General features: G+C 40.2%; 1 protein-coding gene across 1 annotated transcript in view; it reads left to right on the forward strand.

Moving 5' to 3' along the window:
* The window catches only part of LOC116489921 (cytosolic phospholipase A2 beta-like), a 28,416-nt gene extending 10,368 nt beyond the window's left edge, over positions 1–18,048 (forward strand). Inside the window, exons 7-21 of the mRNA XM_032188672.1 lie at positions 1,636–1,678; positions 2,891–2,954; positions 3,381–3,508; positions 3,629–3,739; positions 4,742–4,779; positions 5,698–5,833; positions 6,832–6,968; positions 7,214–7,436; positions 8,044–8,161; positions 9,178–9,315; positions 10,510–10,614; positions 11,162–11,347; positions 14,130–14,296; positions 14,991–15,177; positions 16,744–18,048. Of these exons, the coding sequence (XP_032044563.1) occupies positions 1,636–1,678; positions 2,891–2,954; positions 3,381–3,508; positions 3,629–3,739; positions 4,742–4,779; positions 5,698–5,833; positions 6,832–6,968; positions 7,214–7,436; positions 8,044–8,161; positions 9,178–9,315; positions 10,510–10,614; positions 11,162–11,347; positions 14,130–14,296; positions 14,991–15,177; positions 16,744–16,988 (2,026 nt within the window). The 3' untranslated portion in view covers positions 16,989–18,048. The remainder of the gene's footprint in view (positions 1–1,635; positions 1,679–2,890; positions 2,955–3,380; positions 3,509–3,628; positions 3,740–4,741; positions 4,780–5,697; positions 5,834–6,831; positions 6,969–7,213; positions 7,437–8,043; positions 8,162–9,177; positions 9,316–10,509; positions 10,615–11,161; positions 11,348–14,129; positions 14,297–14,990; positions 15,178–16,743) is intronic.
* Positions 18,049–20,703: the final 2,655 nt, after the last annotated feature.

Below are 20,703 nucleotides of genomic sequence, written 5' to 3' on the forward strand. Positions count from 1 at the left end.
TTTTTTAACCTTAGCTTTCTCAGCTACTTCTATCTTTCAGTGTATCTTTTACAAGTCTTACCTTATATTTGATACCTAAATCCTGATCATGGAAATGTAGTAACATTGGCAGGATTCAATAAGTTGTGCACAAGATGCATACAAGACGTAGGAGAGGTCCTTTCCAAGCTGTTAATACTCATATAACAATGCCTTGAACACTTTAGTTTTTCTAAAAGACCAGAAAACATGTATTATTACCACAAAATCTACATAGAATGATGTAGACAGCAATAGAAAAATCATTAGGTGGTAGCATAGTTAAACTGAAAAAACATGCAATTAACAAATAGTAAAATTAAGGCCCTCCTCCTCAAATTGGTAATCAACATTGGAAGAGAACAAATCCCATAAGATAAATTTTCTCTCTCTTTTAAATGCTATCACAGATTTGACTGAAAAACAAAACAAAACAAAAAACAAACTAAACAGCATTATCTGTCCAGTTTTTAACATTACAAAAAACATAATATAGTCTGTTTAAAACTGACTAACTTCATGATTAGAAGAAGAAACTGTGAATAGGGCTTCTTAGTCTTAAAAATGGAATAGGTGCAGAAAAAACGTCTGGCATTCTTGGTTAACACAGTGTAGCTCAGAAAATCCATTTAATTTATCTGTGGAAGACACCTTAAGTGATGGTGCAAGCATCCCCTGCAAATGTGGAAGCAATCACAGCCAGATGTACAAAAAGCACAGAATGAGATGAAGTGTCTGGAAACTGGACTGAGCAGATTCAGACTAGAAATAAGAGGAACATTTTTCACAGTTCAAGTTACAAAGCATGTGGGGAATTCTCCACCCTTGGAAGTGAAACCTAGTTATTTATATGTAAATACATTCTACTGCTGAAATAGAAGTTATAGTGCTTGACATGCTGCTTGGTAAAATGTCCTGGACTTTGCAGAAAGTCAAAGATTACATACTACATAGCTTCAATGGTCCTTTCAGATCTATGGAAGCACTTACGAATGTGTGTAACATAGTGCCATTGGAGCATTAGCCTTAATTAGAGATTATGTTAGTAGAATCTATAGGTTACTCATGGGATTAAATAACTACTTCCATTCAGCGACAAACCTAGCATTTACAAGGTAAAATATCTGGAACAAAGACTTTATATTACTTAGCTGTATGTTTTCCAGTCATACATATGATGTGAGCTAATCCTTATTTGCCGTTCTTTGGTGACCAGTTGTACATTATAATCTGGATCAGACAGAAATATCTGTCCTAATAAGTATTTGGAGAGTACATTAATAGTAGTCTTTGCTTTCCCCAAACCATGTGGCCATTTGTTAGGGGCAGGACATGATTCCACGTAGACCAACACCTTTTTCTTCTGTAGTTTTAAGAATTATTATTTTTATGGGCTCTCCTGTCTTCTTGTTTAGCAACTGCATTTTGGTTCATATACTTAGCAGATGATCATACATTACACCTTTCAGAAAACAAATTATGACACTAATGTAATGATATGCAATTTTAAGCAGAAAAGATTGTAAAACTGCTATTAAAAAAAATAAAATACTAGGTACTCACACATCTTTTTTTTTTGTTTTTGTTTTTTTTTTTTTTTTGCTTCTGTCTTTTTAGTCCTGGTCCTCCAGAGTATGTCATTACCAATGATGTCCTAGTGGTAAGGTTCAAATATGAATTTAGTTTGGAGTGACTTTTCCTTCATTTATTTTTCTACTTTTGCCCCTGGCCATCTGGTATTTTGCAGGGAGAGCAGAAGCTACTGTTACTGATACGAGCACGGTCCACGGTATAAAAGAAAAATGTGTAACAATTCCCCTTTGTTATGATATAAATGTTGTCCACTCCATGCAAAAAGAGAAACTGTGTTTCTTGAAGTTCTCATATATCAGTATTTTAAACAGTTATGGTTTGCTAATGTTTCAGCATCCTGTGTTGGTTGGCATTCAAAGTGAAATGAGTTTCATGTAATATAGCGTGACATTTGGCAGGAAGAACAAAGGTTTGAAAGGGATGAGTCTATAGAAGAAGACATCAATAAGTAGTCAATGTGCTTATGACTGGAAGGTTATCTAATGTAGCAGCTTTATAGGAAATGAGTTTTTTAATGAACAGCTATTTTAATTGTTGAAACAGAGTCCTCTTGCGGTATTAGTCAGCATGTGGTCCATTACCTATCTCCTTGGGCTGGCCCAGCAGCAAAGGAGTACAAAGCACCTCATGCCAACCACTCCAGGCATGCGTATGATTTCCAGATGCTAGCCTTTAATACCCATGTGGCAAAGTAATACATATTCTGTTCTTTCCCCCTCATTTTCTGTGTGAGGCATAAGAGCTGTAATGATTGGCATGTGTTGTTCCTGAAATGGCTTGGAAAACCGTCCTGGCTTGAGTTATTAAGGGTGAACTGTAATGACTCAGGTGGCGGGTAGGGTGGAATAAATCCATGATCAGAACCAACAAGAAGATGCCATGTAGACGAATCATGGCCATGATACACTAAAACTCATCATCAGGTGGTTTCCTCCCACCCTTCCTAAGTAATTATCATATATATGTGTACCTGAGTTTGGGCAACAGTGTGTAGTACAGAGATTCACAATTTGGGGATAACTTCAATGGGTATAATCACCTCTGTCAATGCACCACTGTATGGACAAGCTAGTTGTAAAGCATTATAACTGGGCTACTGTTCTGAAACAATGAGCTCTGAATTTCTTCTTGTACAGCTAGATTGCTGCCAGCACTGAGACCAGTTCAGGTTAGCCCTATATTGTAGCTACTAGATGGCTGCATGATGGTTTGCTATTTGCTGCAGATACGGCATTTGCTATTTTCAAACTTTTCAAACTTTTCAAACTGTCTTTTACAGTCACGTGAAGTTTGGTGCTTGGAAGTGCAAGTGGACAGTAATGAAAGCAGGAAATATTTGAAAGGTATGCAGATATCCCTGTGAAGTGAGGACACAACCAAATCATAAGCATTCAGATCCAGATGGAGGCACTTCAGGTTACAAAGACTACTATTAACCTTCTAAAGACAATAAAATGCAGTGCAGTGAAAGTCCCTGAACTGCCTCCAGTTGTAACTCCGAATTCTGTGATCTCCGATTTCCAATTCCTTGAAGCTATCAAATTTGGGCACAGTAAATTTTACTGGTAGAGGTATGAGAGAGTGCTGACTCTGGGAGCACGCCAAGTTTTGGGATAGATGCGGGAGTACCAACCAGTTTCTGTGTTGTAGAAGACTTGTCAGTGTAGGAACTTATGGAGGATTTACCACAGAGAATGTCTGCAGCAAACTTTGTTAGCTCTTTTGCCTGAACAGTGGTAATACTCTCTAAACAAGTCTGTTTTCACTAGAGGGTAAAAATCTCGTGCTTACGGTGCCTGCATCTCATGAAGGAACACAGAAAGCTACAGAGGACACAGATACTTTCTACTTCCATTGTGTGAAGGCTTGGGAACCAGTTCTAAAAGCCAGGCTGCAGGTAATGTGCATTGCACCAAGCCAATTCCCATACTGTTTGCTTATTTTCAGTGTCACCAAAACAGTGGAGAACTGCTGCCCTGCTGTGAGTAAAATACATTTTTTTTTTTGTTCTCTGCAGAAAGTTTCTGATAAGGAAGATGACAGAAACAATTTAAGTGACACCTTAACAGTACCACTGAAATTTCTCCCTGTTGGACACAAAGTGAAAGTAACCCTCCCTGTAAGACATGTAAGTACCTCACCGTTTATATGACCTTTTGGAGAGACGACTAAAGTCACCATCATTATTTAACATAATATCAATTGGAAAAATAATTCAATTGGTAAGTCTGGGTGAGAAGACAAGATGCAAATATAAGAAATATCATTTTTCTGTCTGTAAAATCAGTAATTGGGGATTCATCCTGGCCATTTCTAGATGCCTAAGTTCAAAGTTTAAATGTAATAAAAGACCAACCTCTTCTGTTGTTACACAGTTAAAGGAGAATGTTCAATACTGTCTCTACTGTCTGTATCAAGCCTGGGTGGTTAGCTCCATCTATATACCTATGTTTTAGGTGGCTAAAGTTAGACGAGTTGAATCTTACCCTCAGAGAACGATTTTGCACATTCCTGTATGTACAACAGTATTGATGGTAACTGGTGGACAGGTACAACTTTGAGTTGCTTTAAAAGCAGGAATGACACTGCTGTGTGACCAGATGAATCTGTTAACAACAGCCAGACATCCTTTTTCACATGGTGCAGCAAATGGGAAGCAAATACAGGAGGAAAAGAATTACTTGGAAACATTTCTCCTACAGAGATGGGAGAATGAATGTCTGTTTCACAGTTGATTGCCCTACATCCAGTAGCTTTTGGAAAGGATGTGGTAACTTGTATTTCTTCTCCCTAACACTGTCTTTAGCTGGATACTGTTCTTAATTCTCAAGAATGAGAGAATGGCAGTGTGATACTGCTGCTGGGCTAGGCTGGTTCATGGGGTGACAGTGAGTAGCAGTCCTGTTTCACAGTCTGGTCAGGTAACCACTTCAATACCTCCTGCCTCTCTAGCATCTCTATATAATATGTTTGGTTTTTATTTGCTTACCTTCCCATTCCTGCTACAATTTTCTAAAAGACTGAAGGGTGGTGGTAGTGGGGAGGCATTTCAGGAGTCATTGAAAATCTGGATCTCTAAACTTTATTTTCACAGTCATTCACATTCCTGCTCATGTTTCTTTGTTTACAGAATGTGCCTTTGCAGCTGTACCTCCAACTAAATGATTGGTAAGGGGACTGTTTTGTTTCTCTACAAGTTTTATTACTCTTTGAACAATGAATTCTAGAGCAGAGTATCCTTCATTTAGATATAAGGAATGCACAAGACTAAGGGCAAAATACCTTGACAGTTAAGTCACCATGAAAGAGTCACCACAACAGAGCAAAAGTAAATTGATTTGGGGCAACAGTCATGTTAAAATGCAAAATAAATAAACAAACAAATAAATAAATGAGAATTTCAAACAGTGAGGAACTTAGTCAGATGTCCTTTGCGTCAAAGAACCGAAGACTGAGATTGGAGATTTCTTCAAAAGGGACAAGTAAGCAGGAAGAAGGCAGAGGGAGAAGGGGATTTGACTTGATTTAAACATCCAAATCCTATATGCTATTCAAACCAGACATATCTTCTTAAGAAAATAGATTTGTAAACATGGTATTATCAATAGAAACAAGCATAAGCTAGGGAAGATGAAACGTTATGCTGTAAAATAATGAGACATATAAAAAATAAAAACAAAATCATTTGAATACCTTCTTCATTCTACTGTTTCTGTAGAAATCAATGGTTTAAATCCCCACGAAAGACCTTGTTAGGTTCTAATGACCTTTTGCTCAGAAATTCTTTTAAGGAAACATAGAAAGTATTCAACTAACAAAGCTACTGGAGGACACAAATAATCCTTTCTCTTTTCCATATCTGCTGTCCTAATCTGGCAGTAAGACATGCTGAAATATCAGAAAATAATGAGACTGTGTAGAAGTGAAACATTTAATTTATTTGCAAATGAGATCTTCATTTCTGCCTGTAAATCTGAACAGTGAATTGTGATTCTTTATGATGTTTAATAGACTGCAGTTGCTGAAAATAGATCCATGTGCATTTTTAACACTAATCCTGTGCCTCTGGACTTATTTATGTTGCAGCACGGAAAAATTAGATGTGCGCTTAGGATATGATCTATGCCGAGAAGAGCAGGAATTCTTGCAAAAAAGGAAGAGAGTGGTTGCCAGTGCCCTGAAAAGGGTTCTTCATTTGGAAAGAGATCTACATGGACATGAGGTCTGTGAGCTGGAATCTGAGCATGGGCTGTGGACCTATTGAATTTGGATTGGCACAACTCCCCACAAACCTTCTAGTAGTTTTTGCACATTGATGACAAACCCATTGATTTGAATGGCAGCATAACTGAAGTTCTTGGAGTGGCATATCCCGTACTCATCTAAAATTTCAGCTCAGCTATTCAGGCCTCCATTCTCTTCATTTGGCCAAATTCCTAAGGACAGAATATATCTGTCTTCAAGGTCAGAGTTTCCAACTGTGTGATGCGGCAGGTCAGCACAATATGAGGCATTGGTATGTTCTGTGAGACACAACACAGACAACCAGACAATCCAAAATAAGTAGGAAAACAGGAGTGTTTGAAATTCACCTCCTGTGGAAATTTGTGAAGTCACCGTAATGTCCCTTCTTTAGGCTTATATATTTTTTTCATTTTCCAATCACTTTTCACAAAAAGTCAAAATTATTCAGAATGGAGAAAGAACATTTTCTAACAAGCTCCAGCTGAAGCATGGTTTGTTGCCAAGATCCAGGGTGAATTTTAAAGTGAACATTTATTTTCTTGATGGAATTTTATTTGTTGAATGAACACTGTCCAAAGAATCATTTTGTTTGCTTAATATCTTTTTCCTGAACTCTGTTCAGGACTTCCTTGAATCCATTCTTAATTATGTTTACTGAACTCTTATTATTTATAGTTAAATCATATAATTATCTGTTATAAATCATAGCAATTCCAATTATAACGAAAAAAGAGAGGAAGAAGGGTTAAAATCACTGAATTTTAACAGTTTCCAAACTCATCCAAGCTTTGAGATTATGAAAACCCTCTGAGTATCTGGAAGTTAATTTAAATAAAGTACTGGTAAAGACTGACTGAACATTGATTTCACTGTTCTGCAATAAAGTCTGCTGAAGAAATTCGAGGAGCTGCAATTAGGCTTTTCCAAGTAGGCAAGTGAGTAACTTTCTGAAGATAATATTTATGTTTTGAACAGGTCCCAGTAATAGCTGTTATGGCAACTGGCGGAGGCCTCAGAGCAATGTCAGCTATGTTTGGCCACCTCTTGGCTCTTCAGAAGCTAAATCTGTTGGACTGTGTTACCTATGTCACTGGGGCTTCTGGCTCAACATGGTGAGTACAGAAGATGTGATTTGTATTTGGAATGACTATGACACCACATTTCCACATAATGAGAGAGATGCATTTATTTCAAAGTCTTACATTATTTAGAAGTGAACATAATTCCCTGGTAAAGTTGGCTCTCTATCATAACTTCAGTTTAAGCTAGCTAGTTCTCTGCTTTGGTGAAAGTGTCTGGGTAAATACAGTATTTTTCATTATTAAATGGATGATTCTCTCGCATTTTTGTTCTTTAGGACCCTAGCAGACTTATATGAGCATGCAGATTGGTCACAGAAGACTCTGGAGGAGCCGCTCAGAGCAGTAAAAGAACAAGTGACAAAATGTAAACTCAACCTTATGTCTATGGAACATTTGAAGTATTATCACAAGGAACTTGCTGAAAGGGCAAAAGCTGGACACGTCTCATCTTTTACAACATTGTGGTCACTTGTTCAGGAAATGTTCTTACACGAACGGGTATGTTACACACTGCCACGTACCTTGTCCTGCCACAAATTTGAGAAATGTCCACTTGTTTTCTCTGGCACTTCCCTCTTTGTTTGCATGACATAATGAGAGGAACAAATCCAGAGCAACTGAGGCATTCCAGTATGATTTGTAAATAATGACAAAGGATCCTATAGCCAGGATTTTCCAGAGTAGCTGGTGGTTTGTCGGTGCCTCTGAAGTGGGGTGCCCAATGGATAGCAATTTCAGTTCGCAATTTTAAGAAAGAACTGAGCAACCCCCCCCAGCAGTCAGGTGTTTTAATGTTTCTAGTTGGACACTTAAGAGCTAGAGTAACCTGCCCTCTTGTGAACATTAGTCTGAGCCTTAGTAAAGATCTGTTGGACATAGACAGTCAAGGCACTTAGATATTAATGTACAGGTCAGTAGATATCAAAAAGGCAACCAGGAAGGAAAATGAAAGGAACATGAAAGAAAAGGTCTTTCAAGAAAATGTGACCCACAGATTCCTCTGGGTAATAAAACACCTGTAGTCTATCAGTACTCATGTAGATTGTCAGTGGTTTTGCCTTATGCTTTTCCAGAGGTTTACTGTGATTTTTATCTGTTTGATTAGCCAAGAAAATACAAACTCACAGACCAGCGCAAGGCATTGGAGCATGGACAAAACCCACTGCCTTTCTATGCAGTCCTCAATGTCAAGGAGGAGAAGTACAGTACTTTCAAATTTAGAGGTAAGTATTCTTAGAGTTTCTTCTGACTCTGAGTAGGGACTAAAGAGAATTTGTAGGGAGGGAGTGTATGTGTTTAGAAGGGGAATGCAGGAGGAATGCCTCTGTTGGTTGCCCCAACTCAGGATTCATCTTTTAATAAAATGTTTGTCTTTCTTGTGAATTGCTGGGTGTTGATTAGAAAAAGCAGATCTGCAGGATAACACCCTCAGGCACAAACAAGGAATTTCTGAAGATCTGGAATGAAGCTCTATTTTTGCCAAATACATTGTGAGTGAGTGGAAGCAAATTGTATAATCTTTTTGTGCCTTAGTTTCACACCTATAAAATGGCTATCATGGTTCCTTATTTTGAAGAGGTGCTGAGAAATGTAACTGGCACTTACCTAAATCTCTAGAGTGGAGTATGATTACAGTGATTGGCATGTTGTGACACTCTTTAGATACAGACTATATTCAGCAAGAGGTACTGAAGCGAGCAGATACTGGAAAGAAAAACCATTTAGTACTTACATGAGGTTAGGTTCATGATTACTGTTCTACGGGAATACGTATACAGGACAGCTTGAGTCAGGAAACTGTGTGGCCACGTCCACACTGTGTTACTTTCTAATTCTGAGTTGATGTGTCTTCAGGCTGCTTTCATGTAGTCTGACAGGTTTGGTTTAGCAGAGGTTTCATGCCGGTCATTCCTTGAAGGTTGGATCACACTTACATGGTGTACATTTGATGATCTTGAGTTAGAGACAAGTGGGATCGCAGAATCTTTATAAATATAAATCTAGGTTTCTGAAGTTATTGTTAGACTTTTTCTGAGGAGAAAAAGCTAGTTCCTTTTGTATGTGAATCACATCTCAGTTTTTAGGGAACTAGACAGTTTGCAGTACAAGCTACTAGTAGTACAGAGCTGCTGAGACCAGCAAAGTTCATGTAACTTGCAGATAGCTTTATCCACAGGCCTAGGTTTTGTTTTCTTATTCTGTATGACAGTAAACGTGGCATATGTCAACTCTTTTGTAGAGTGGACAGAGTTCTCTCCTTATGAGGTGGCCATACCAAAATATGGAGCCTCCATTCGTTCAGAATTTTTTGACAGCGAGTTCTTCATGGGAAGGCGAGTGAAGAAGCTGCCGGAATCTCGGATCTGCTATCTGGAAGGTGACCTAGCAATGCAGTATAGTTAATCACAATATGGTAGAAATTATGGTTCTAGCCACTGGTCTGTGTACAACAGCCCTTGCCAGCAGGTCTGCTCAACAGGCTTTTTACCCCTTCTGAACACTTTCTACTCCTTGTACAGTTTCTTTTCTCCTGTCTTCTCTTTTTCCCTGGGCAAGTGTGGGACATGTGTGGCAGGGTTCCCCTTCCCATATTCTGAGTGAAACAAGAAGGTGGAGAAGGCAAGTTGAGGAAACTGTAAGATTTCCTCCTCTACCCAGTCATCATCTCTTCCGCCTCTTTCTAGGCAGTGCATTGTGGAATTGGAAAGAGCTGAAAATAAAATATAATTCATCTAGAACAAGCCACAAAGGGAAGAACCATCTAAGCTTTGTGGGTTGAGAATTGTTGTCTATCTCCAGTAATATTCCCTGCCCACGAGGATGAAGGAATCCCTTTTAACCTTCACCAATTTCTTTGACTGGCTGTTCTGCCTCTAAAGACAAAGAAAAGGGGAAAAGCAGCTAGTCAGGAATCCATCTCCCCCAGGTAGATTTGAAAGCCTTGTCAGAACTGCACTTTTTGATACCAAAAGCAAGAGTCCACTGGAGACAAAAATCATATTTCTCTCACTGTGAAGTCTGCTAGAGATTGAATTTGTTCCTCACATGAATACCTGGCATGGGGCTTATTACAGAGGATAGGTCTTTCATTTCTAAAAGCACACTCACATACAGAGATAATTTTATTTTGATTCCTGTACTAGTTGAACTCCACAGAAACAAAACATGCCTGAAAGAGAAAAACAGGCCTTAGATCAACTTAAAGAATAAATCATTTTAAAGAAAGACCTTATGGTTATATGGCTGCACTGTGATTCCCTAGTCTTATAATTTATTTCTTTCACAAGTACACAGTAAGCACTCTAAAACATAGTTTGGGTGACTGATACCTTGTATTTTGTTACGCTGAACTATACAGTGAATGGTTGGGAGTAGTTATCTCTTGAGGAAGAACACTGAATTGTTGTCATCATTAAGGTTGAGCTCACTGAGACCTACTACATAAGCTGCACCATAATGGAGTGAATTCATATCTGGCAAAAATATGTAGCATTGATACTTGTAATAAAAAAAGATGAAATAGTGGTTAACATGTTAGTGAAGTACTTTTCCCAATTGTTTTGATTTGCAGGTCTTTGGACAAACATTTTTACTAGGAATTTGCTGGATGGCTTATACTGGTCCTCAAATTCAAATGAATTCTGGGAACGATGGGCCAAAGATATGGTAGATATAGGTAAGAGTTTCCAAATCAATACTTGTTTTTCATCAGACCATGCTTACTATTAAGGAGAGGATTGAGGAAGTTATACTATTACAACTGTTTGTGAATAATCTCTCACATTCTCCCTAAACCAGTGCATCTTGTGTTGCATAGCTGTAGATCTTCCATTATGATTTTCAGCTGTATCAGAATGATTTCATTTGTTTCTATTTCTTTTTCTATTTCATTAACTCAGGGGCACACTTCATGCTCGTTGCAAATGTTTTTCATTTAGAATTTGCTCATTGTCTGTTAAGTGACTCCTGTGACTGTAAATGAGGAGGGTGGCTTATGTTTTTAGTCAAAAGTACAAAGAAAGTATATAAAAGAAAATAATGCATGCTTGCTTTAAGCAAAGACAACTATCTCTGTGTTTAAATGGGCATATATTTTTCAGTAGACTGCAAGAAACAGGAAAGGAAGAGACACACAGAAAGACAGCGAGGACAGCTAGCCTGCAAATGTGTCTAGCAAAACAGATTGCTTATGTTTTTTTCTCACGTTTCCTTCTCTATTTCAGAAAAACATTCCCCTGAGGAGGATACCACTATCATCGAGCCTCCATCTTGTTTGTCAGGGAAGTTGTATGAAATGTTTCAGGACATTATGACCAAGCGTCCACTACTGGGAAAGTCCCATAACTTCCTGAGAGGCTTAGAATTTCATAAGGATTATGCCCATCAGAAAAAATTTATTGAATGGAAAGGTAACTGCAACAAAGAGTTAGCTGCAGTGTGCAGGTAACATCTCAGATTTTTTTTTTTTAGACTTTGGAAATCTCACATTTAGAGATACTTTCTCAGGATTTGGAAGTCTTCTGAGATGGAATTTGGTTTTATCTCTTTCTTCAGGGTTAACTGGTTATCATGAACTAGTCCATGGGCCACCTGCTGAAGAGATCTGTAATTTGAGTCACAGCATGTTCTTCTACAGGAAATTTGTCATTCTGCATAGGTTTAATAGTCAAAAGAATCAAAAAAAAGAATAGACTCTTGAGGTAAAGAAACAGAGGTAACATTAGGGGCATAAACCAGCAGGTAATTGTGTGGAGTCACATAGGTTTTGACTGAATATATTAAACAAACATGATACCTAGACTTGATGTATAAATGGAACAGTAATTTCCTATGGCCTGTGCTCTGCAGGAGGGCAAAGTAAGCAGTCATAATATTTTTACCTCAAAAACTATGAAATGTTGTGTGAAAGGTAATGGAGCTGAGCTTTTGTGTACCACAAATCTTCCTGTAATCCCAGCATCCTCGTTTGCATTTATTCCATGGGCAGATATCAGCATGGGAGGACCCCACACGCGTCAGGCTAATCTGACTTCAGCAAGAAAACACGTGTGCTCTGCCTCCTCTAAGTCCTTCTCTTTGGCAATTTGTGTTTTGTCTCCTCTGTTTCATGCAAGTTACAACACTGTTTATGTCTGGCTGCCATTGCTTCCTGAAGCTTGCTGACAATAGCAAGAGGTGTGGAGTTTTTTGTGGATTAAGGCAGAGCCCACAGAGTGCCAAGTGCTTTCAGCATGTTCAGTAAGCAAGAAGTCTTTGTCCTAGAAGAGTCTACTCTAAGAAAACAAGTAGCATAAGAAGGGTGGGTGAGAGAAGGAAGCGAGCAAGTACTTTAAGAAGGCGGATTAAGGATACAATTGTCAGTCAGCAAGCATTAAGAAAAAGGTCCTTACATTTACCGACTAGCAGTTTTGTAAAGGCAAACAGGTAGAAGCAGATTTCAAGGAGGATTTGAAGGAAGAGGAAAACTAAAGATTACCTCAGGGCAGATATTCTCCGAATAAAGTAAAATAAGTGGAAGGCCAAAGTCTGGAGTGGGAAAAGGGAAAATAAAAGTCTGGAGTGGGAAACAACAGTAGATGATGTATTGTTTTTTGTCTACCTGCATGAGACCAAGCTAAAACCAGAGCTGGATCCATCTCTAGAACAGGCGCAGGAGTAAATGCCAGCTCTGTGGGCAGAAATGGTAGCCTCATGATAGGAGAGGTCTCCAGAATATAGTTCTGTTGAAATACTTCCCTGCAGCTCAGGTTAACTGACATATTAAAACAACACTTTAAATGGCTTGTGAAAAGCCTCATTTTTGTGGTGATAAATTTGAGAACTCATAGTAGGGAATCATTGTAATACATTTACGGTAGGGTTTGTGCTTTTGAGGGAATTCCTGAGGAAGAGCTTCTTCAAAGCCTCTTTTTGAGTATGAAATGGAGGTAGGGACTCTCCCAAGGAAAAGCCTAGCTCTAATTCACTTATCCAGCCATAAATACTGCACAGTTCCATCTCCATGATAAGAAAATTGAGGCACTGTAATTTCAACTAAAAATATTCACCGGGCCAATTAGAGCTAAAAAGGGACTGCATGCAAACGTCTCTCTTTACAGCAGAATTTGTGAATTCCTATCAGCCATGAATGCTAAAATAAGCAAATAATTTTGTAAAGATCTGACACCAAGGGAATGGAAAAATATGAGTTATTACTTCAAGATGCTGTCAAACATTCCAGGCTATGGAACAAGCTGGATTTATTCTACTCGGTTTAAATCAACACTACAGAATGAGGCCAGGGCAGCAGAGCGGCTGAAAGAAGTGAGATGCTGGAACTTACCTGCAGTATTTCTGAAATCAACATTTTTTTGAGCATACCTAAGCACAGATGTTTCAGGGATTGAGGGGTCTGCTCAGGGCTTTGCTGCCTCATTTTCTGAACTTGAAGAAATCTCTTTAAACACTATTTTGATATTTAAAACCATGGCAAAAAATTTTTATTCTATGGAAATAGAAATGATACCAGGAGAACAATAGGGGACTTGCTGTCTACAGGGTGGCTGGTGGGGTTCCTGGCAGAGAAACGAGAATCTAGCTGTTAGAAACTGGCTTTAGATCTCAACACGCCAGCTAGGATAATCCACTTTTTGCTGTGTTTTGAGTTAATGTGAGGTTTAATTAATTCGAGCAGTATTTTAAGCTGATGGTAGGAGATGGTGCATGCATGATCTGGTGTTTTTTCAGCTAAGAAAATTAATATGAGAGGTCACTGAAAGCAAGCTGAAGTCAGAGTTTTCACCCAGGGACAGGAGTCTACACCAGAGAATGCAAAAGCAATAAAGAGCAATGCATAAGAGCAGAGAGGTACTGCATTTGTTAGATTTGTTGGTACACTGTGAAATTATTTTTGTTGTTTGCATTTTTCCCAGTTCTTAGCAGGGGAAAAAAATCGGCAAAAGTCTGTATTCTGTGAAAAATCAATCCCCAGAGCAGCTGTGAGGCCAGCGGAGTCTGTGTCTCACCTGCCCTCTGCCTGGCTGCCTCACAGCCTGCCTTTGTGAGGCCACGATTGTGGGGTCGCATTATGGAGGGAGGTGAGCCTGGTCTTGAGGGCAACCAAGGGGCTGCCCTTACTGTGTAGCAAGCCAGAATTACTGACTCCTTCTTTCCTACCAATGAACTGCTAACTATATTCAAAATGTTTTTCAGACACTGTGCTGGACTCTTTCCCTAACAATCTGACACCGCTGCAGAAATATCTTTGCCTGATAGATGTTGGCTATTTCATTAACACCAGTGGTGCAGCACTTTTCAGGCCAGAAAGGAATGTAGACGTCATTATCTCACTTGATTATGGTTTGGGGAATGTGTTCAAGGTGAGAAGATTAATGTGCTCTGTTCCTTCCAGCCCTGGTTAAACTCTTCTTGTAAAGCTGTGAGATTTAATAGCCAAATTCATAGATAATGCTCAAATTACACAGTGACCATCTACTTCAGAAATGACTAAATGAGAAAGGCATAGAAGGGATCCTCATACCAGAAGGGTTAGATTCTGAGGTGAGTAATAGAGTTAGTTGGTGTTCTGTGGGAGAGGACTGTATGAGGTTGGTTGCTCTAGATTGTAGTGTATGTACCATGTTTATTTAGTTTTAATCACATATTTCAGGGCTTCTGCAGGTCCACATGGGTAGTCAGGAAAATTATTCCCCTTTGCATGTTTTTTTTGTGTGGTGGGGGGCATGGGAATTGATCAACAGGACAGAATATGCAAATCCTTGCTTTATTAAAACTTTGAAGTAAGCTGCTCTTTAAGTCTTGATCATATACTCAAATTCTAAGTGTGGTCATTTCCTCTAACTGTAAAAAACTTTATAGGGTGAGAAGTGTTTTCTGACTTGTGGTGTGTGGTGGCAAAAAGTAGGGTTATTCTGTGGCTATTTTGGTCTATGCATTCATTGCAGCATAATTCTAGGGAATAAATTAAGTTGCCACAGTATTTCTATGATGCATCAGTAAACCTGATTCTTGTCCTAGAGTTGGCTTTAAGGCATTGGCATTCTGTATCCACAGCAATTGGAGATGACATATAAATATTGCAAGATACAAAAAATCCCTTTCCCCAAAGTGGAGCTAAGTGAAGAAGAGGAGAAAAACCCAAAGGAATGTTACGTGTTTTCGGATCCAGAGGACCCCAGAGCACCCATAGTAATTCATTTTCCCCTGGTGAATGACACCTTTAAGGAATTCAAGGAGCCTGGTAAGCTCAGCCATTTTAGTTGAATTTGGGTCATTTGTCTTTCCACAGTACTGATCTTATTTGTCTTCTCTAGCAATAATTTTATGAGAGAGCATGGCCTTTGCGTGAGTGAGACTACCTGGTCTCCTACCCCTCTCTTTACAGCTTTACCCAAAACTATATTGTGGTTCTGGGACCACAGCAAAATGTCTGTCTCTGAGGGAACGTTTGGGGAAAGATAGGAATAGCAGCAAACCAGGTTAAGTAAAGCTCCTTTGCTGCTATGATATTTACCACTGAATGCTCAGAGAGCGTGTATGTTAACAAATACTCCAACAAAATCACATTCAGAAACTCTGCAGACAAACAGAGGAGGTGCCCAGCAGAGGAAACTGGGCTCGTTAGGTGGAGCTGGAGCTGGTCCAAATGGCAATGTGCCATCAGGTAAGGCTACTGAACAGTGTCTAGCAGGTAAAACAGGTGAGTGTTTCAGAGGCACTCTGAATGAAAGATAGATGAGAGTATGCAGAGCAAAACAGCTGCTGCAGCTTCTCAGTGCTCCAGGCCCAAATCTGTGAGCTGTGTCGCTCACCTGCATGTCTCCCAGCAGCCAGTGATTCATCGATCAAGCTGACAGCCAGCAGCTGATGTGGGTGGCTGGGGGAGGAGGGTCCTTGGCAACTTGTTTGCGTAGATTTTAAGTTTAACAGGGGAGCTTTTCATTTCCAGATGGCTGAGAGACACCTTGTGGAATGTGGATATTTGTTTTTCCTGCTTTTAACTACGTTCTAGAAAAGAAAAAGAATTGGCTTGTGAAGTGCCCATTTACAATGACACTATAGACTGTGCTTTTCTGTGCTTGGAGCAGATGTAGGTGTACATGGATGTGGACAGCACAGATAATGCAGCTCTCTGAATATCAGGAGGTTCCATGAAGTAAAGCTTGGACATTTTTAGTACAACCACTTCTACTGACAGTCTGGGCCCAGCACCCTGACATCCCACTGCCAAGAAACCACTGGGTTAGACTAAAGCCTGCTGTGTGTCAAGCAAAGTTCATGTGCCGCTTTCACGTGGTTCTAGTAGACATTGTAGGGGATGCCTGGGCAGTCCATTTGTAGCCCCACTGACTGTCATCTTACAGCACATTTGTGGTTGGGGCATATTTGATTCAGACTTCAAGGAGTTAGGTAAAAAAGAAAGAAAGTATAATGGTAAACATTTGTAAAAGCATAAATATGAGGCTGCTGGGCTTCTTAGTGGAGGTAATTAGGGTGTCTTGCTTTTAAGCAAGAAGATTGCCACAACAGGGATGATGGATGTTGGCAGCAGCAAGGGATCTGGCTGAGCTGAGGTTGAGAAGAGGTGCTGAAAGATGAGAGGCTGACGTGGGGAGCTCAGATCCCTCTGTACCTCCACACTGTTTGACAGCTGACCAGGAATGGCTCTTGCAAGGCGTGGTGGGGTGTAGTCTCCTGGAGGCTGTTTTTAACAGCTGGTTCTGCTAACTAGATCAGTCCCCTCCAACACCAGGGGTGTTCTGTTCCAGATTCAGCTCACGGTGGTGGCTTTTCTCTTCCTTTGCAGGGGTAAAGCGCAGTCACTCAGAGATGGAAGAAGGCAAAGTAAATCTGGAGAACAGCTGCTCACCCTATTACCTCATTAGGCTAATCTACTCCTCTGAAAATTTTGACAAACTCGTGAACCTAAGTAAATACAACATCCTCAACAACAGAGACCTGCTCCTCCAGGCAATCCAGAGCGCCGTGGAACGGAAAAGAAGTGGCAGGACTGGGAATCTCCCCAGCCACTCTGGAGCTGAATATGCATAGGCTGAATTTTTGTACTTTTCCCTACTGAAGGCTACGATGGTCACATTACAACACACAACAATCACATAACATGTCACAGTCACATTACAACACATCACAGTGTTCATTATTTGCAGGAAATTGAGGAAACCTGTACATTTCTCATCTTGCCTTGTTCAAGTTCCTAGCTTTCAAAAGGGTTTATTTAACCTTCCTCCCCTAAGTTTTCAGACCATAAGAGACTCCCACTCTGGTTTTACTTGATAAGAATGGAGGGTCCTGGTTAGCAGAGACCTTCCAGGAACTTCCCAATCTTATAAAAAATGGTGGTGGTGATAGTGATAGTTCTTTACATGTGCCTGTTCCCTCAATCCTGAGCCCATTATCATTGTCTTTGGAATGATTCATTACAAACCAAGTCCTGGCCATTTGCATTCAGTAATGTCCAGATTTTCAGATAGGCTGAGTATTAGAATTTGCACTGAATTGGTGGGCTCAGCTCTGAAGTCAGGCCAAAGAGTCATATATACCTGTGAATAATAGCCAAACTGCAACGTGGACCATTACATTCTGTCTGGCTGATTCCCCTTGCTGATCTAGAAGTTATTCCTTTATTCCATTCCCCTGCAAGAGTTTGGCACAGAAATGCTGCTCCAGACTGTCCCGAGGGGGGCAGTTACATTTCAAGGAGAGAGGACATGAGCTGCAGAGGGCGAGTTATTCTTTGAGTTTTGGCTGGAGGAAAAATTCTGCATAAGGCATGAGTGATTATATTAATTTATACGGGTAGAGCCTTTATGAATTAAAATATCAAGAGCTTTTGATACCAGAAATTCAGGGAGGGTAGTTACCATAGACACAAGTACACTTAATTTAATAATAATGACCAAGACATAAGCTAGTGTTCCTTATGTGTGTGAACTGAGTGTAGGATGTAAAAGAGTGTATAGTCATTCTATTTCACACCCAGAAGATTTTTTTTCCAACTTTACAGTCTTCAATCCCTAACATCATAGGCAAGGTATTTTTAATAGGTGCTATAGTAAAACAGAGCACAAATAAAAATAATAATAAAAAAAATATTTTTCACACGTCTTTGCTGGAAGAAAATATTTGGAAAAATGATGCCTGGTTTTTATTTGCTTTGGAGTACGGTGAGAGACGTTGCCTTGAACTAGGAGCTTGGAATAACTTTATAGCCCTCCACTATATTAAAAAATGGTAGGGAAGGATGCTGAGCAATACAAAACAGAGCTCCACAGAAGTCTGAGAAGTTACCGTATTTCATAGCACTGGAGGATTTGGACCTGTTTCTGGCATATTTAATCCAAGCACAGCAGATTCATGGAGATGGAAACGATTTCCTAGGAAAATCTTGCACATTTCTTCTATATTGGAAATTTACTTGATATCTAGAATAAGTTGTACTTAAAATGAAAAATTAAACAAAGAGAAGCAGGGGGTCTGCCTTTTTAGCACATGAAGACAGTATCCAGGCTCAGAGGAAGAGCATTTACAAAAGCTGTTCATTGTCTGAACCCAGTATCTACTAAATGCTGTCTTCTGCTGCGCATAAAGGCAGTGAATAAGCCTCAGAGCTATTCCTTGTACAATGCTTATTTATTAAGTTGAGTACCATGCAAAACCTGAGGAATTGTAACAGCTGTGAGTGCAACTGTACAGACTATGAGAAGAAAAGAACTCACCAGATACTGGCTGCAAGAAAGAAATAAAGAGCTCTTTTGAGCTGAAAAATAAGATGGCAGCAGGTTTGTTGCTACAAGCAGGATCTGTGACCTTTGCACAGGAGCACGTCGTGGCTCAGTATGCCAGGTATACAAAGCCCCTGCTCACCTCAGCCAGGCAGTGGGAGCGGGACAGTTGGACAAGGAGTGGGTGACACCATCGACAGCACTGCCCAGCTCCTTGCCCTCTCTGCACTGGGGCAGGGAGCAATCCCTCTTGCTCAGGAACCTTGACAGCACGTACCTAGCAGCAACACATCTCGGATGCGCAGACAAAATTAGGTTTCTTTAAATGCTTCATAACTGGGGCACAACAGGTGTATGCATAGGGCTGCTAACACAAACAGAAATCTACATTAAAATGTGAAAGAGACCTAAAAAATCCTCCACACAGGCTATTCTGGTAACCCAGTAGGTTACCTGAACAAGTTTTTTTTTTTGAATTGTAGCATGAAGCTGAAGGATTACGTTGCTGGCCTGAGTATGTGTGGCAGGAGGCCCTGGAGGGTGTCTGTGAGGGTGAAGACTGAGGACTCTGCAGTGTGGTGGGATGCGGACCTGGCACACTCGTCCACACAGCCTGTCAGGATGTGGTGGCTGGCACAGGCTGTCCCCCTGACCACAGCTGGGCTGTGTTTCAGAGCACGCTAATTTAGACAGCCTGAAAAACCACAAAACTACAGAGCATCCTTACAGCAACGTGCAGCTGGTCAGTGACCTGTGCTTGGGTCTGCTCCTTTGTCCTGTTCTTTACAGTGCACATGGAGTCTAAGGGAACGGACCACTGAGATGTTGTGTGTTTGTTCCCCAAATGCTGTGCGTTTGTTCCTCATCCCCAGTCCTTGTGCCACATTCTGTCAAAGATCTGCTTGACCAGAGCACATGAAAACCAGAGCAGGCACAATGAGGAGAATGCCTGTCTGCGTCTCGCCATGAAAAGGCATGTGGCTTGCTTATAAACAGGTCCGTGCTGTTCTGGACTTATGTTTATTTAACTGCTCAAGATGAATTCATGCATGCAACATCCTCATCCAAAATGTACCCCAGATCACTGCTCTCAGATGAACATTCGGCTGGAAAACCCCCAGAAACACAGAGCTTGCTCTCAGCTGCCAAACACAAAGGAAACAAAAGTTTATTCTTATAACTGCTAGCTACTCTTTATAGAAATTATGTCTTTTAACTGTTTAATAATATATTCATTAAAAATACAATATTGCAAAAGAGCACCAGACCCATGGAAGTCTTTATGCACTTAAAGACACGATTCTTCTCAGTTGCTTTAGCGCCACTTACGCTAGGCACCTCTGCTGAGCGTTTTGCAGGGCATTTAATGGCTTCAAGATTGGTTAGAAAAATCAGAGAGAAGATGTTCTGGCTTCCAAAGGCATTGAGAGGCTGGAAAAAAGTGGAAATCTCTACCTCCTGTGGCAAATAAACCCTCAAGCAGAATGGCACAGGCCAGGGTAGGAACACAGCTGCACTGAGCCACAGCCAAGACCCGGCACTATTTCACTCTTGGTGATTTGAGTTAAATGGGGACAGAAGTCTGACTTTCACTGAACTTTACTGTTATCAGTTAAATGTTGAGCTTCAATAGCCTAAGTCAGTTAAAGAAAAGTCTTCTTTGGTAAAAACAGCTAAAAGTTATCAACTCACTCTAAGTGAAAACTCATCTCTTTTCCATTACTTTCATCTGCTGTATTTTTTTGTGACTGGAAACAGCTCCAGCAGAGGTACAGCAGCTGAGAGAGCCAGACAGGCCAAAAAAAATGATGATTAGATCACCTTGTTGGCTGCAAATGGCTGATCGGAATCAGTCAGAACAGAAATGTAAACTCTAGATGTTGCATGCACATAAAAAGTACGTACATAAACCTGGTACTATGCTCCAACCCTCCCGCTGGAAAGTTAGTCAAGAAAAAGAAGACTGCAGCAAAGAGCAGGAAACGCCTCAGAAAGGCTAAAAAAGGACCAAGCCTGAAGTTCTT

Source organism: Aythya fuligula, chromosome 5 (assembly GCF_009819795.1).
Source record: "Aythya fuligula isolate bAytFul2 chromosome 5, bAytFul2.pri, whole genome shotgun sequence".
Lineage (NCBI taxonomy): Eukaryota > Metazoa > Chordata > Aves > Anseriformes > Anatidae > Aythya > Aythya fuligula.